This window comes from Erpetoichthys calabaricus, chromosome 1 (assembly GCF_900747795.2).
Source record: "Erpetoichthys calabaricus chromosome 1, fErpCal1.3, whole genome shotgun sequence".
NCBI classification, from domain to species: Eukaryota; Metazoa; Chordata; class Cladistia; order Polypteriformes; family Polypteridae; genus Erpetoichthys; species Erpetoichthys calabaricus.
The window spans coordinates 300,012,668-300,028,571 of NC_041394.2; the positions used below are offsets into that span (position 1 = coordinate 300,012,668).

Genomic DNA, 15,904 nt, shown 5'->3' on the forward strand with positions numbered 1-15,904 from the left:
TTTGGAGGTTATCATTACTTACCCCAAACTAAATCACACAACAATTTCAAATACAGTACTTTTTCACTTGATCAATTAACAGTTAACAAAATTAAATGTAATTACATTGGAGCATGGATTACCCAAAATAATGGAAATTGGGGATAGTTCAAATAGGTAATGAAAAAGAGATCGGATAGATGGATATATTTAATTTTTAGCCTTGTCAGCAAAAGTTTTCAAAACAGATAGAAGTAAGTTATTTTGCCTATATTGTAGATATCATGATCTGAACAGTCTAATGTTGAATCATATACATCCATGTTTACTACTGCATGTTATTATATATAACAATATCATTGTTGACTTTATATGGTGACTTATCAGTTGTTAATAACCCTGCTGGCCAAATATATTTCCCTTATTGGACAATGCGAATTAATTTAAATTAAAATTTTTGCCTATGCCATTTTACTGGTTAATGTTTAAAGAAATACTGTAATCTGTACTAAAAAGGAGGATGAATGATTTTTTTTCTTGTGCAATTTGCCTTTTAGGCCGTATCTTTGAAAACATAACAAGAGACTTAAGATTTTCATATTTTGGTCTTACACCATACACAATGTATACTGTGTTTGTTGGGGCAGAAACAGTTGCAGGACTTGGACCAAAGTCTAATATATCTATCTTCACACCAGCGGAAGGCAAGTATTCTGTTTCCTTCATTACTTGTTAATCTTGTGATTTACTTATTTACATAAAACGATAGCAAACTATACTGTTCCTGGTTCTGTTGAATGCAGCTCATGTCTTGATCTTGACTGCCCCCTGGTGTTTAACGCTTAGTCAAATTTTTTCTTTGCCAGTAGGTGGTGTAGTTACACATGTTTTAAAGGTCTAAGTTAACCTAAACATACAGTACATTTAAAAAGTAGTGTGATTGCACACATACTGCCATTAAAAAACTTTTATCTGTTTGTTTATATATTTGATTTGCAGTTAAATACAATCAAACAGGAGTTATTATTTGCACTTTTGTGTTAGGTGTCTTTATTCCAGGTTTCATTATAGATAGAAATAATTCTAGATTTTAGAAACTTTGCTAAATTAGGTCATTTTAAAATTATTTTTTCCCAGCTATTTCTCATAAAAGAATAAATTGTACGCCTATTCAGATCAATGATAAATTAATGAGAATTTCAGTAATTGAAGAATTCAGGTATCAAATTAATATTAAAATCTTCATTCAAATATCTTTTGGAAAAAGATTAAAATGGACCATTAATAGTGTTCATTAATGTTTTTTACCTCAACACTTACAGGCTAAAAGAACAATTGTTTGTATTAGAGCCATCATTCTTAATGAATACTAATTGTCTGATCAGCAAAGACTTTTTTTCAAATTATTACAAAAGAGTAATACATTTTAAAACAATTTAAAATTTTAATCCTAGCCTTAAAGACTGAAGAACAGTCGTAGACTACTAAGCACTGTTGTAAGTCGCTCTGGATAAGAGCGTCTGCTAAATGATGTAAATGTAAATGTAAAATGAATTGTAGTAGGAGAACCACATATAGAATGTCCCTCTTAGAGCTTTTGTTGAAATCCTGACATTAGCTATAAATCATAAGCTTTTTGCTGTTTTAATGCACTTATTAAAATCATAAACATAGTCTTAAGTTGTATTAAATTTCATTATTATTTTGACAAAGTACTATTACTTTATTTGAGTAAAGCTCTTTCTATGATTAAATATACCAGACATTTATTAAAGTGCTTGCATCACTAAAGTATTAGGATACTGTCTGAAATTTGATGAATTTAAATTGTCTTAGTGTGGCTCTTTGTGGATGTGTTCTGTGGTGATCTGGTGCAGTTTTCAGTGTTGGTCCTTGCCCTTGATGCTGATGCTTCCAGCTCCTGCATTGCAAAACTCTAAACTGGAATAAGTAGGTTCAGAAAGTAAATAGCTTGATGAAACATAATTGACAAAGAGGACTGGGTGGTGGCAGCATGACAGCAAAATATTTATCACTGCTATATCACAGCCTCTTCACTGTTGTTGTGAAGTCTGCACATTTTCCATGATCATTCCATTTTATTCCCACATCCAAACAGCATGTAGTTGAGTAGCCACTCTAGAGTTACATATGGTGTACATAAACATGAGTGTGTGATGTGAGTGTCCTCTGTGATGGGTGGGTTCCTGCCTCAAAATAAAGTTTGTAGCATTTGTTTTTGTGGTCCCGTAATAGAAATTGTGTCTTTTGAAAATAAATGAATGGGCGTAGGACATGTATATCTTCAAAATATAGGCACTATTTTAATTTAAAAACAATCTGGAACGATCTTATTGAGAACGTAGTAACAATATGGAATGAGAAGTAGCTGGTATACTTGCCATTTAGGTTCATGAATAAAGTTTGTTACTGGGGAAGCTATTCAAGATTCTCTTTTGCAAGGCAGAATAACATAATGGTGAGTAGTGATGCAATCATTTTTGAATATTTACCAAACTCTGCAGTAGCTAAAAACATTTTAATCAATATATGAAGTAAGATCATTCAGTATATGCAGAAAGAGTGAGAGAATGTTACCATCCTCCATATCTCTAGGGATATTTACTGTATTCTGTTTATTGAGGAAGAGAGACAGGAATTCATTTTCGCAGCTGTGACCAGTGGCAGGTACCCTCTGTATTCTGCAATAGATACAGACTCTTTAACAAATGGTTCTTACACATATTTATCAAGAGAAAAATACACTCTTGAAATAAACTGCTGTAAAGGCTCAGAAAAGCAGCATATCAAAAGAACAACAAATTCTTTTACAAAAAGAAAAACATGAACATTTTCAGCTGTTAACTTCTTGGATGTTTTCAGGTGATTTACTTCAAAGAAAAGACACAAAAACTGAATGACAAGTTTGATTGTCAGTAAGATGGCATTCAAATGTTATACCAGAGAGACAGCAGCAAAATGTAGTAGCAGAGAGCAAAATATTTTATAAACATATAAATATAAGTAAAGGCAAGAAACATTTGGACATTAATGAAAATTTAAATTAGTTAATTATTAGCTACTTATTAAATTAGTTTAAATTGAAATTTTGTAAATATGTAGATAAATTTGAATGTACTTATAATGAAGCAGTGACAGCTTTTTTTTAAAATTATCAATTTTTTCATTCAACAAATAAATGTAGTTTGATATTAATAGTGATGTCTTCTTTTAGCCCCAGGACCAGTGTCTGATCTGAAAGCTAAATCAGTTGGTTCTACATCTGTAACACTTTCTTGGAAGACTCCACTTCAACAAAATGGCATCATTATACAATACAAGATTTTGGTGTTGAAGATGAACCAAGGCACAGTTGTTCAGAATATTGTTATCGCAAGAAAACAAAAGGTAATTTACATTGAATTTTTAAGCTTCCTGTCCTACAGGAGTAGAATGGAAAGGAAGCTAGTTCTCTTGTCATTTTTCTCTATTCTAGAAATGTAAACTGTTTCACCCCTTCACCATTCTTTCTTGAATGACAATGCTTCTACTTAGCTCTGCCATACAGGTAAAAGCAATATCCTCTCCTTGAAGTTATGTGTCCCAGAAATGGCATTAGCATTGGCATGGGGAAAGCATTTGCAGCCTACACCCCTGTATTGGTAATGTTAAACATCAAGAAACAACTGGAAGACACAGGGATTCGATTCTTTGTATACAGCCATCCTTTACATTGAAGCTTGGTTCAGTCGTATTTTGGTAAAACCTTAATTTAGTGGTTGCCCATTTTATTGCTAAGGCATCTCTTCCAACTTCAGCATACTTTTATTTCACACCTCACTAGATTCTGCCTAGTTTATGGGGTGTTCAGTGCCATTTTGTAGTATACACGCTCTTTTATGCATGTTTTCACATGTGAAGAATCTAATTTTGATATCTGTTTTCTAAAATTTAAAAATATAATTGTCTTTACTATCTTAATTTTATTTTTGTTTATGCAACACTGTTGAAATATGGATCATGTGCCCATAATTCTCACAATTGTGACATCACAAGAAGTGATGCTATGAATATGGCGTATTCACTTTCTATATTATTCCATGGTAGATGTAAATTCTCTTTTTCTTTAGTGTTAGGTAGCTTTTTAACCGAATAGGTCCTAGCGTTATGTTTTTGTTTTTTTGATTTTTTCTTCTCCTCAGTATTATGTGTGTATAACTTTGATGTTTCATTCTATAAGGTCTGAATCCTGTTTTCTAGTTCAGATCAGTCAAAGGTGCAGTCCTTTTGGAAAAATGAGGTAAAAACCATTTCTAGTACCATGCTCATCCTAAGAAGTCTTGGATCGGTCTTGGACTTTGTGTCCGAGGCCAGTTTTACATGGCAGCAACCATTGGACCTGTCCATGGCTCAAAACAGATTCTAACTACTACACCTTAGCAAGTCCAAAGTAGTTTTATTGGACTAATGTGTGACCCTGCTTTTTCAGAAACTCTAGGATAGCCTCAATGTTGTACAAATGCTGTTCCCAAAAGCAGGAAAAGGCAATGATGTTGTCAAAGTAGACTACACTACAGGCTCTGTACAACTATGGCAGTCTGTCCACCAGACTTTGGAATGTCAATAGAGCCCTTTGGAGATCATAGGTTAGGCCATATATTTTTGTCATGCCTATTGTGGATAGGAAGTGAGTATTCCTAGGTTCACAATTAAATCATCAGCCCTTTGCATATGGTAACTAGGCACTGAATCATGAAAGCTGGTTGAATCTCCAGAAGGCATTGCAAAAACTTCCATTAGAACAATCAAGCCAGATGAAGCACTGGTACTCTTTTCTATGACTCCAAGATGTAGCATTTTGTTTACTCCCAATTCAACCTCCGATTTTTTGCCTCAGGGAGTTGACAAAGTTGCTCACAAACAATTACCCATTGTTAATAACAATATTGTACAAGATCAGCTGAGTGAATCCAAGATTTGTGTCCACAATATTGTTTAACTTACCTAAAATATTTTGCAGTTGGTTTTTTTGATGAGGGGAGAGCTGCTCCCCTGTAATAAGGTCAGCTAGGTGGGTAAACAAATTGAGAGAGGTCTTCCACAATTCTGAAGAGTTCTCCCTAGATTTCCAAGGTATTCATCGATTAACATGATAATTGCATTCAGTGGACCATCAATGTTTTGTCACATAGTCTACCAATCCCTTTCCTTCCTTTATTTCATAAGGACCCTGTCAATCTACTAATAATTGTGCGAGTATGATAGGAATAAACACCATCACTCTATCTCTAGCCAGGAAATTGCACAGTACTGTGTTTTGTTTGCAGAGCTGAGCTGTTGTCCGCTTAGCTGTTGTCTGACAGGATCTATTTTTTTCTTAAATTGGTCACCCAATTGTGTTAAAGTGAGGTCCATGGCTGATTGGAACCATTTTAAATAAATAATCACCACACTTGTGGCGTTAAGGAGGGGGGCATGGTAACGTGGCAGGAGTGGTTTCCAGGTGTGATGCGGATGGTCCCGCACTTAAGTGCACAGGTGTGGAATCGCCCATGGCTGTAAATGATGCTGGAAGCTGCTAATCACCACACCTGTGCCACGTCCCTGTTTTAAAAGGGGAAGTGTGAGTGCAAGATGGGAGCAAAAAAAGAAAGAACCGACGGTAGTAATGGCAGGAGGCAAAAGAGGCAGTGCAGGATTGAGCAAGAGAATGGGAGCAGGCTCGTTGGAGAGAAGGCAGAAAGCTGGGTGGAGAGTGCTGGGGAAAGAGTGTATGACCAACACCCGGAGGCAGTAAGAGCAGTTCAGAGGAGCAGGAGTGACCAGGAAGGTGAACGGCTCACTGTGTAAGGCTGGGAAGGCAGCGGGGGTCAAGGAGGCTTGGGGAGAGAGCCTCAGTGTGAGCGTCCTGGCTGTTGAGGACTCAAGTCTCAGTCTGGCGAGGGAGCCTGTATGTAGCCAGGGGATAGAAGGCAACTGGACCTGATGAAGGTCAGCTGCATCCGCTGATAGGGCAACTCCTCTGCTGCAAGACCCATGAGTAATAAGTAGAGGTGCAGCCAGATAAAAGGAAAGAGGACTGGGTTTTCTAAAAAAAGGACTGTTCTTGCTGGTATTTTAACCTTGTTTTTAATGGATTTGTTTTTGAATTTTTAACCTCCACCAATTCACCTGTTTTTATAGATAATTTGTTTATGAACTTTGGGCATTGCACTATTTATCTGAACACTGTTTTGATTTTTATTTAATAAAAGCACTGTACACTGTACACTTTTGCACCTTCCCCTTGCTTCATGTGGAGCCCTCATTTGTCCTGCTGATCCCAGTCATGACTATCGACGGTGTTGGGTTCAAGAGGCTCCCAAAACAGGAAGAGGGGTGCATGGAGCAGGACCCGCACCGTAATGCCAATTCAGTGAATATTTCAACATATTAGTTTATGAATCATATTGCTCCTCGTACCTTTCCTTGAATAAGTCAAGGATCCCTCTGGATTGTTTCCCATGCAGAAACTAAAAATGGGAAAGATCCATGGATACTTATGGTGCCTCTCAGTAAGCAAAGAGGATGAGAGGTAGCATCTGATCGCAGTCTGTACCAACCATTTTTAACATCTGTTTCAGGGTCTGATTAAAATGATCGACCAGACAGTCACTCCTTGGGTGATAGTCAACAGCTTGCGTGAAAAGTGCCTCATAGGACAACAGATTTAAGAATAGTTTAACAACTGTGAACTGTCCATATCTCTAATTGTTTATTTGTTTTTTACTTTAATTTCAGAGTAAATTGAGACTGGCAGTGGTTTCTGGCTAAGGCAAGCCTCTTTCTCTTATTTTGCAATTTTAGCAATAGCTTTCTTTTGCTATTCAACCTGCCAAGCCTGTAGCACTACATATTCTCCTCACAGTTGATGCTGATACTTGCTTACTTCTACCACTGTCCTGTTAGGTGCCTATCATACAAGCTGTTCACTTTAAAAAACTTGTCTTCTGATTATGTTCTGGCTTTGGATATGCCAGACCTGTTCCTGTCAGTATTTTCTTCTGTTTTAATGGTGTAGAAAACTGTACACACTGACACCTTGGCTTTCTTTGCAATTTCTCTAAAAAAAGAACTACAGTTTTAAGCGTTGTAATGGTGTGTATGCCTTTCTTGGCTTAAGTGCCTAATATACAGTTGTCTAAATAATGCTTCAGAGGGTATAGCAACACAATTTGTTCCAACACTGCTTTTATATAGACATTGGATTTGGGATGCTTGTAAACAATAACCTGCAACCTGCAACAATAGAAGGAATAGTGGTATCCCCAGGTGTGGCATCAACAAAAAATAGGCCATATTGATATCTTTGACACATCTTTCTTCGTCTGTTTCATTAAAATAATATAAAATATATTTGTAGCAGTTCATTCTCTTTTCTAGCAAATTAATTAGATTAAACTTTGGGTTTCTCTTTTATTCAATGTGAAATAATAAAGCATGTTGATTTGGTTCTGCTATGGCAATAACTCTTTCATAACAGTGTATTTTTATTGTGATAAAAATATTATATAATTTAGTCACTTCAAAGGTTGTGCAAAGCATAACAACATCATATACAATTAATAAAGCCAAAAAGTCACTCAGGCCTAGATCTGGGTGACCTCCTATTTCTGTGGTCCATGGTACATATCTCTTTTTTGAAGATTATGGTTTTCTTTATTAACTACAACAACAATGAACAAAGGTACAGTATATCATAAACATACTGTATATTAAAAGTACGGTTATGTACTGTATTGAGAGATTTATGCATTGTTACAAAATTAGTTTGAATACACTTTTTCCTATAATACGTGAATCAGTTTTAAATTTAAAAAGGAAACCTTTTGTTCTTAAATAAGGAACACAATCTTCAAAGGCAGATATAGCAGATATATAACAAACCATCTTCCCATGGGCTCACCACCTATGGGAGGGGCCAAGGAGGTCGGGTGCAATGTGAGTTAGGTGGTGGCCGAAGGCGGGGACCTTGGCGGTCCGATCCTCGGCTACAGAAGCTGGCTCTTGGGATGTGGAATGTCACCTCTCTGAAGGGGAAGGAGCCTGAGCTAGTGTGCGAAGTTGAAAGGTTCCGGCTAGATATAGTCGGACTCACCTCAACGCACAGTTTGGACTCTGGAACCAATCTCCTTGAGAGGGGCTGGACTCTGTACCACTCTGGAGTTGCCCCCGGTGAGAGAGATGCCGAGTGGGTGTGGGTATACTTATTACCCCCCAACTTGGAGCCTGTATATTGGGGTTTACCCCGGTGGACGAGAGGGTAGCCTCCCTTCGCCTTCGGGTGGGACGGGTTCTAACTGTTGTTTGTGCGTATGCGCCGAACAGCAGTCTGGAGTACCCACCCTTTTTGGAGTCCCTGGACGAGGTGCTAGAGGGCATACCTTCTGGGGACTCCCTCGTTCTGCTGGGAGACTTCAATGCTCACGTGGGCAATGACAGTGAGACCTGGAAGGGCGTGATTGGGAGGAATGGCCCCCCCGATCTGAACCCGAGCGGTGTTTTGTTATTGGACTTCTGTGCTCATCACGGATTGTCCATAACGAACACCATGTTCAAGCATAGGGGTGTTCATATGTGCACTTGGCACCAGGACACCCTAGGCCTCAGTTCGATGATCGACTTTGTGGTCGTGTCGTCAGACTTGCGGCCACATGTCTTGGACACTCGGGTGAAGAGAGGGGCGGAGCTGTCAACTGATCACCACCTGGTGGTGAGTTGGCTTCGATGGTGGGGGAGGATGCCAGTCAGGCGTGGTAGGCCCAAACGTGTTGTGAGGGTCTGCTGGGAACGTCTGGCAGAGCCCCCTGTCAGAAGTAGCTTCAACTCCCACCTCCGGCAGAACTTCGACCACATCCCGAGGGAGGTGGGGGACATTGAGTCCGAATGGGCCATGTTCTGTGCCTCTATTGTTGAGGCAGCTGACCGGAGCTGTGGCCGTAAGGTGGTCGGTGCCTGTCGTGGCGGCAATCCCCGAACCCGTTGAAGGATGCCGTCAAGCTGAAGAAGGAGTTCTACAGGACCCTTTTGTCCTGTGGGACTCTGGAGGCAGCTGATAGGTACCGGCAGGCCAAGCGAAATGCGGCTTTGGTGGTTGCTGAGGCAAAAACTCGGGCGTGGGAGGAGTTTGGGGAGGCCATGGAGAACGATTTTCGGACGGCTTCGAGGAGATTCTGGTCCACCATCCGGCGTCTCAGGAAGGGGAAGCAGTGCAGTGTCAACACTGTATATGGTGGGGATGGTGCGCTGCTGACCTCGACTCGGGACGTTGTGGGTCGGTGGGGGGAGTACTTCGAAGACCTCCTCAATCCCATTAACATGCCTTCCAATGAGGAAGCAGAGCCTGGGGACTCAGAGGTGGGCTCCCCCATCTCTGGGACTGAGGCCACCGAGGTGGTCAAAAAACTCCTTGGTGGCAGGGCCCCGGTGGTGGATGAGATACGCCCGGAGTTCCTCAAGGTTCTGGATGTTGTAGGACTGTCTTGGTTGACACGTCTCTGCAACATCGCATGGACATCAGGGACAGTGCCTCTGGATTGGCAGACCAGGGTGGTGGTCCCCCTCTTTAAGAAAGGGGACCGGAGGGTGTGTTCCAACTACAGAGGGATCACACTCCTCAGCCTCCCTGGAAAAGTCTATTCAGGGGTCCTGGAGAGGAGGGTCCGTCGGATAGTCGAGCCTCGGATTCAGGAGGAACAGTGTGGTTTTCGTCCTGGTCGCGGAACAGTGGACCAGCTCTATACCCTTAGCAGGGTCCTGGAGGGTGCATGGGAGTTTGCCCAACCAGTCTACATGTGTTTTGTGGACTTGGAAAAGGCATTTGACCATGTCCCTCAGGGAATCCTGTGGGGGGTACTCTGAGAGTATGGGGTACCGGCCCCCCTGATAAGGGCTGTTCGGTCCCTGTACGATCGGTGCCAGAGCTTGGTCCGCATTGCCGGCAGTAAGTCGAACCCGTTTCCAGTGAGAGTTGGACTCCGCCATGGCTGCTCTTTGTCACCGATTCTGTTCATAACTTTTATGGACAGAATTTCTAGGCGCAGCCAGGGCGTTGAGGGGGTCCGGTTTGGTGGGCTTAGGATTGGGTCACTGCTTTTTGCAGATGATGTTGTCCTGTTTGCTTCATCAGGCCGTGATCTTCAGCTCTCTCTGGATCAGTTCGCAGCCGAGTGTGAAGCGGCTGGGATGAGAATCAGCACCTCCAAATCTGAGACCATGGTCCTCAGCCGGAAAAGGGTGGAGTGCCCTCTCAGGGTTGGTAGCGAGATCCTGCCTCAAGTGGAGGAGTTCAAGTATCTCGGGACCTTGTTCACGAGTGAGGGAAGAATGGAGCGTGAGATCGACAGGCGGATCGGTGCGGCATCCGCAGTAATGCGGGCTCTTCATCGGTCTGTCATGGTGAAAAAGGAGCTGAGCCGTAAGGCAAAGCTCTCAATTTACCAGTCGATCTATGTTCCTACCCTCACCTATGGTCATGAGCTATGGGTAGTGACCGAAAGAACGAGATCGCGAATACAAGCGGCTGAAATGAGTTTCCTCCGCAGGGTGTCTGGGCTTTCCCTTAAAGATAGGGTGAGAAGCTCAGTCATCCGGGAGGGGCTGAGAGTAGAGCCACTGCTCCTCCGCATCGAGAGGAGTCAGATGAGGTGGCTCGGGCATCTGATCAGGATGCCTCCTGGACGCCTCCCTGGTGATGTGTTCTGGGCACGTCTAACCGGGAGGTGGCCCCGGGGAAGACCCAGGACACGCTGGAGGGACTATGTCTCTCGGCTGGCCTGGGAACGCCTTGGGATTCTCCCGGAAGAGCTAGAAGAAGTGGCCGGGGAGAGGGAAGTCTGGGCATCTCTGCTCAAGCTGCTGCCCCCGCGACCCGACCTTGGATAAGCGGAAGACAATGGATGGATGGATGGATAACAAACCATTGGGAGTTTTGTTTTATGTTGCATCATGGCTCTACTGCTACTACTGTCAGTGTTATAAACCTTTGTTTAAATTTCTATATGCTTTTTCTCCATCATATAAGGAAATTAGATGCTCATTTTAGGTGTTTTTCTAGTCACTGATTTTGATTGTGAAATCAATTGTCAATGATTTTCTGTACGCTTGTTGTTGATAAAGTTTTGGGGATGAATTGGCCACCATTTAGTTTTTTCTAGGCTGATGGCAAATTGTGCTCTCGTCATTAGGGTAGTGTCCCACATTGTCAGGGGCATGCCCTAATATGTTGTGACTTACAGGGAACCACACTGCAGGTTAAAAGGACACCGAAAGGAATTCTTTTTTATTTTTTTTTTACTAATTATTTTCTTTGATGCCACAGCTTTTTGATTCATGTCAAATTTTCATCTTGCATTTTGGTTTTCCTTACTGTGTGGCTGTCTTTCCAGTGCTGACCATTTTTGACTTCCTAACTAAATCTCTTGTTTCAATTGCCTCTTCTTTTTGCTAGTTTTACCAGCATGACATGAAGAGATGTGATCTCAGCAAAGATTTTGTCTGCGTGGAGTTTCCATATTCTCCCTGTTTCAGTATTGGTTTTTCTGTGGTTTCTGATTTTTTTTTTTTTTTTTTTTTTTGTTTACCACATCCTGAAGCTAAGTTGAGGCAGTGAGAACATATGTGAATAGAGTAACTATGTAAATTTTTTTATCCAGATGTAGATTTTTTTTGCCGTATCTGACAAGATAGTGTCAGGGACTTGTAATGGAATAAGGAAATTAGGCAAACTAGGTTTAAGAATCCCAGGTTCGCTTGCCGGGTCTCCCCTACATGGAGTTTGCATGTTCTCCCCGTGTCTGCATGGGTTTCCTCCGGGTGCTCCGGTTTCCTCACACAATCCAAAGACATGCTGGTTAGGTGGATTGGCGATTCTAAATTGGCCCTAGTGTGTGCTTGGTGTGTGGGTGTGTTTGTGTGTGTCCTGCGGTGGGTTGGCACCCTGCCCGGGATTGGTTCCTGCCTTGTGCCCTGTGTTGGCTGGGATTGGCTCCAGCAGACCCCCGTGACCCTGTGTTCGGATTCAGCGGGTTGGACAATGGATGGATGGATGGATAGTTTACCACATCCTGAAGTTAATTTGAGGCAGTGAGAACATATGTGAATAGAGTAACTATGTAAATTTTTTTATCCAGATGTAGATTTTTTTTGCTGTATCTGGTGTGTGGGTGTGTGTGTGTGTGTGTGTGTGTGTATGTGTGCGTGCCCTGCGGTGGGCTGGTGCCCTGCCTGGGGTTTGTTTCCTGCCTTGCACCCTGTGTTGGCTGGGATTGGCTCCAGCAGACCCTCGTGACCCTGTAGTTAGAATATAGCAGGCTGGATAATGGATAGATGGTTCAAGAAATGAATTAAGGAATGAATTTGAAAAATGCTATTTCCCTTATTTTTCAATGACTCATATCTGCTTAGATATGTTGTTGAAATGTTGTATATTTTACGTTTTCTCCAACAATGCATTTCTAATTAAAAATTCTAATAGTTAGTTTCATCTTTTTTCTTGAGTCTTGTCTATCTATTTTCAAATTCAAAATGAAAGCTTATATCTTTATTGGTCTTTAATTAACAGAGGAGGCTCATTTTATTCTTTAAAAGTCTGCTTCACTGTACTGTGATTTTCATTACAAGTACAGTTGCAATACTGTTTTGCAAAGAGTAACCAGTGTCTTTTATAACACATCTGTATACTTATTGGGCAGGAAAAGTGACTTTTTCAGGGTCACACAGTCAGTTGAGAGTGGTATTTAAATACTGTATATACTCTATGTTTTGCCATTTTTCATCAGACCAACACCATTTGCCTCAAGAAGCAGCTCTTAATTGGAACTTTTACATTCTCCTCTTCGATTTACTGTTACGTTTAGTTGTTATATTTACTCAGGCCACTGGGTTGCTTATTCTTGGTCTGTGATGTTCAAGAGTATTTGTTTGGTAGTGCATTGCCTTTGTTGTTGTTGATAGAGGGAGAGTTTAGTGAAGTACTGAAATGCTATTCAGGTATGTAAATACATATATTGTTTAAAAAAAATCAACAATAAAAATCTTTTTGAATATTTAAAGCCAATGAAAAGGGTGCACTGATCAATACTGGGTCTGGTAGATGAATTGTGAAATATGTATTGCTTAAATTAATTGAGCATATTACTTATCTTTTTCACATTTATTTCTACTACATGATTATAAAACAAACACTTTTTATTTAATTTATTTGATTTTTTGCATTGAGAATGACAATACAGAATTTATTTATTAGTCCACCTTTTTATAGATATACTGAACCTTATTTTGGAGTTAAAGCAAGACTTTTCTAGGGTCTTATAAATATTCCACCTTTCCAGCTTAGCTGTCACTACATCTGATCAATTTTCATTCTAATTATTAATTTCTTGCAGTTCAGTTTGAAGGTTAGTCACATTCAGAAAGTAAAGTAGCCTCAGCCCATATACTGTATGTGTCTACCCATTATAGATAACTTCTCTTAATAAGTAATGTCTAATGCATTCTATAATAAATTCCTCTGATGTGTTCTTATTGCATTTCTGTTTTAGGAAGCAAATGGGTCCATGTTGCTAAGCGATGGTATGTTAACTGAACCTTTTGAAGGATCTGCAGACACTTCACGACTGCCAGCAAACACAGTCACTTTGCCTGCATCGCCTGCGGTTAGACTGGCTGCTCTTACTAACAAACTGAGTACATCCTCTGAAGACAACAGCAAAAGCACACTTTCTGACATTTCCCAAGTTCTACTAACTTCTCCATTGCCACAGAGTTCCTTTCTTGTAACAAATTCAAAGAAAGTGTCAACTAATGAAATGTTGTCACTTCCCTACACTGGAAATGATGCTGCTCATCTTCTTCAAGGGAATGGAGCTGATACTGGTTATTCATATACCTTGCCTGTACAACAGAGAGTTAAAAGATCAGTAGTTTCAGTTGTAACCACAGATGGGACAGTGTTCACCAGTCCTACTCAGCCACCACCTTCCTCTAGAGCTGCTAGTGCATTTCCAAATGTTATTGAAGGTAAACATGCACAAATGTTAGTGAACAGTAAGGAACAGGTACAGTATCAGTAAGGAACAGTAAGGAACAGGGTACACAGGTACAGCTGGACATATGAAAGGCTGATGTAATTAATGTGTGCATTTGCTCATCGAAGGAAGGTATAATGTTATAAATACTGTATAATCTGCATTTGTTACACTTGAGAGTTTTAAAAAGGGTCACAATTAGAATCAAATATGTCAAGGCTATTTGAAAGTAAGTGTTTCCTGTATACTGAAAGATTTAAAATTCAGAGCCAGTTTTTAAACATATTTAGAAACCAGTGCCATAGAGTGACATAGTTGTTGCTGTTGCAGCCTTAAAGGTTCAGAAGTGTAGGTTTGAGCCAAAGTCTATATGGAAGTTGAATGTTTTCCTTAAAGAGTTTCTAAGGGTGCAGTTCTTCCCAATTTATAAAGATAGGTATGTTAAGTGGATACCTGCTTAGTCCAGTTCAGGGTCACTGGGGCTAGGGACTATTTTAGCAACACTGATCACAGAGCAAGAACCAACCCTGAAACAACATCGGGGTCTCCAGTACTGTTACGGTCATACCTAAACCCACAGCCACACTCATTCATATGATCATTTATTGCTGCCTTTTAACCTAACATTCAGGTCTTTGGGATGTAGATGGAGAAATGGAGAACTCAGAAAATTTAATGCGCACAAAAACACAATTCAGGGTACACATAAACAGTGAGAGGATATCTCTGTTAGGTGCATAGGCAACTCAAAACTATCCCAAAATGAGTGTGTGTGTACAAGAGAGTGTGCTGGTCCTGGGGTCTCATTCAGGATTGATCTCTGTAATGCATACTTTGGTACTATAATTAGATTTGGCTTCCCATTACCTTTTTACTGGAGTAATCAAATGTAGGTGGGTTAGGAGATGCAGTATTTAAAACTTATTACATCTCATAATATTCAAGCACTAATATCTGCTTAACTTACCTCTGCTATCAGCTTTCTTTCTTTATGGACTTCAAATTATGAGCAGAACTTTTTATCAGAACCTCTTTTTCATTGTTTGTTTTAATTTTATTTTAGAATAAGAGTAATTAATTTTTTGGGTGGTGGGGTGTAAGCTTATTTAAGCAGTGCTTGTAATTAATATTTCTGTAGATAGATAATTTATTAATCCCAAGGGGAAATTCACATATTCCAGCAGAAGCATACTGATACAAAAAACAACATTAAATTAAAGATTGATAACAATGCTGGTAAAAACAGACAATAACTTGTATAATGTTAACGTTTAACCCCCCGGGTGGAATTGAAGAGTCGCATAGTTTGGGGGAGGAACGATCTCCTCAGTCTGTCAGTGGAGCAGGACAGTGACAGCAGTCTGTCGCTGAAGCTGCTCTTCTGTCTGGAGATGACACTGTTTAGTGGATGCAGCGGATTCTCCATAATTGATAGGAGCCTGCTGAGCGCTCGTCACTCTGCCACAGATGTCAAGCTGTCCAGCTCCATGCCAACAATAGAGCCTGCCTTCCTCACCAGTTTGTGCAGGCGTGAGGCGTCCTTCTTCTTAATGCTGCCTCCCCAGCACACCACCACGTAGAAGGGGGCACTCGCCACATCCGTCTGATAGAACATCTGCAGCATCTTATTGCAGATGTTGAAGGACGCCATCCTTCTAAGGAAGTATAACCGGCTCTGTCCTTTCTTACACAGAGCATCAATATTGGCAGTCCAGTCTAATTTATCATCCAGCAGCACTCCCAGGTATTTATAGGTCTGCACCATCTGCACACAATCACCTCTGATGATCACGGGGTCCATGAGGGGTCTGGGCCTCCTAAAATCCACCACCAGCTCCTTGGTTTTGCTGGTGTTCAGG

General features: G+C 40.7%; 1 protein-coding gene across 1 annotated transcript in view; it reads left to right on the forward strand.

Moving 5' to 3' along the window:
• The window catches only part of ptprq (protein tyrosine phosphatase receptor type Q), a 354,834-nt gene that overhangs the window by 187,124 nt on the left and 151,806 nt on the right, over positions 1 to 15,904 (forward strand). The window contains exons 25-27 of the mRNA XM_051930873.1: positions 537 to 683; positions 3,215 to 3,387; positions 13,560 to 14,037. Of these exons, the coding sequence (XP_051786833.1) occupies positions 537 to 683; positions 3,215 to 3,387; positions 13,560 to 14,037 (798 nt within the window). The remainder of the gene's footprint in view (positions 1 to 536; positions 684 to 3,214; positions 3,388 to 13,559; positions 14,038 to 15,904) is intronic.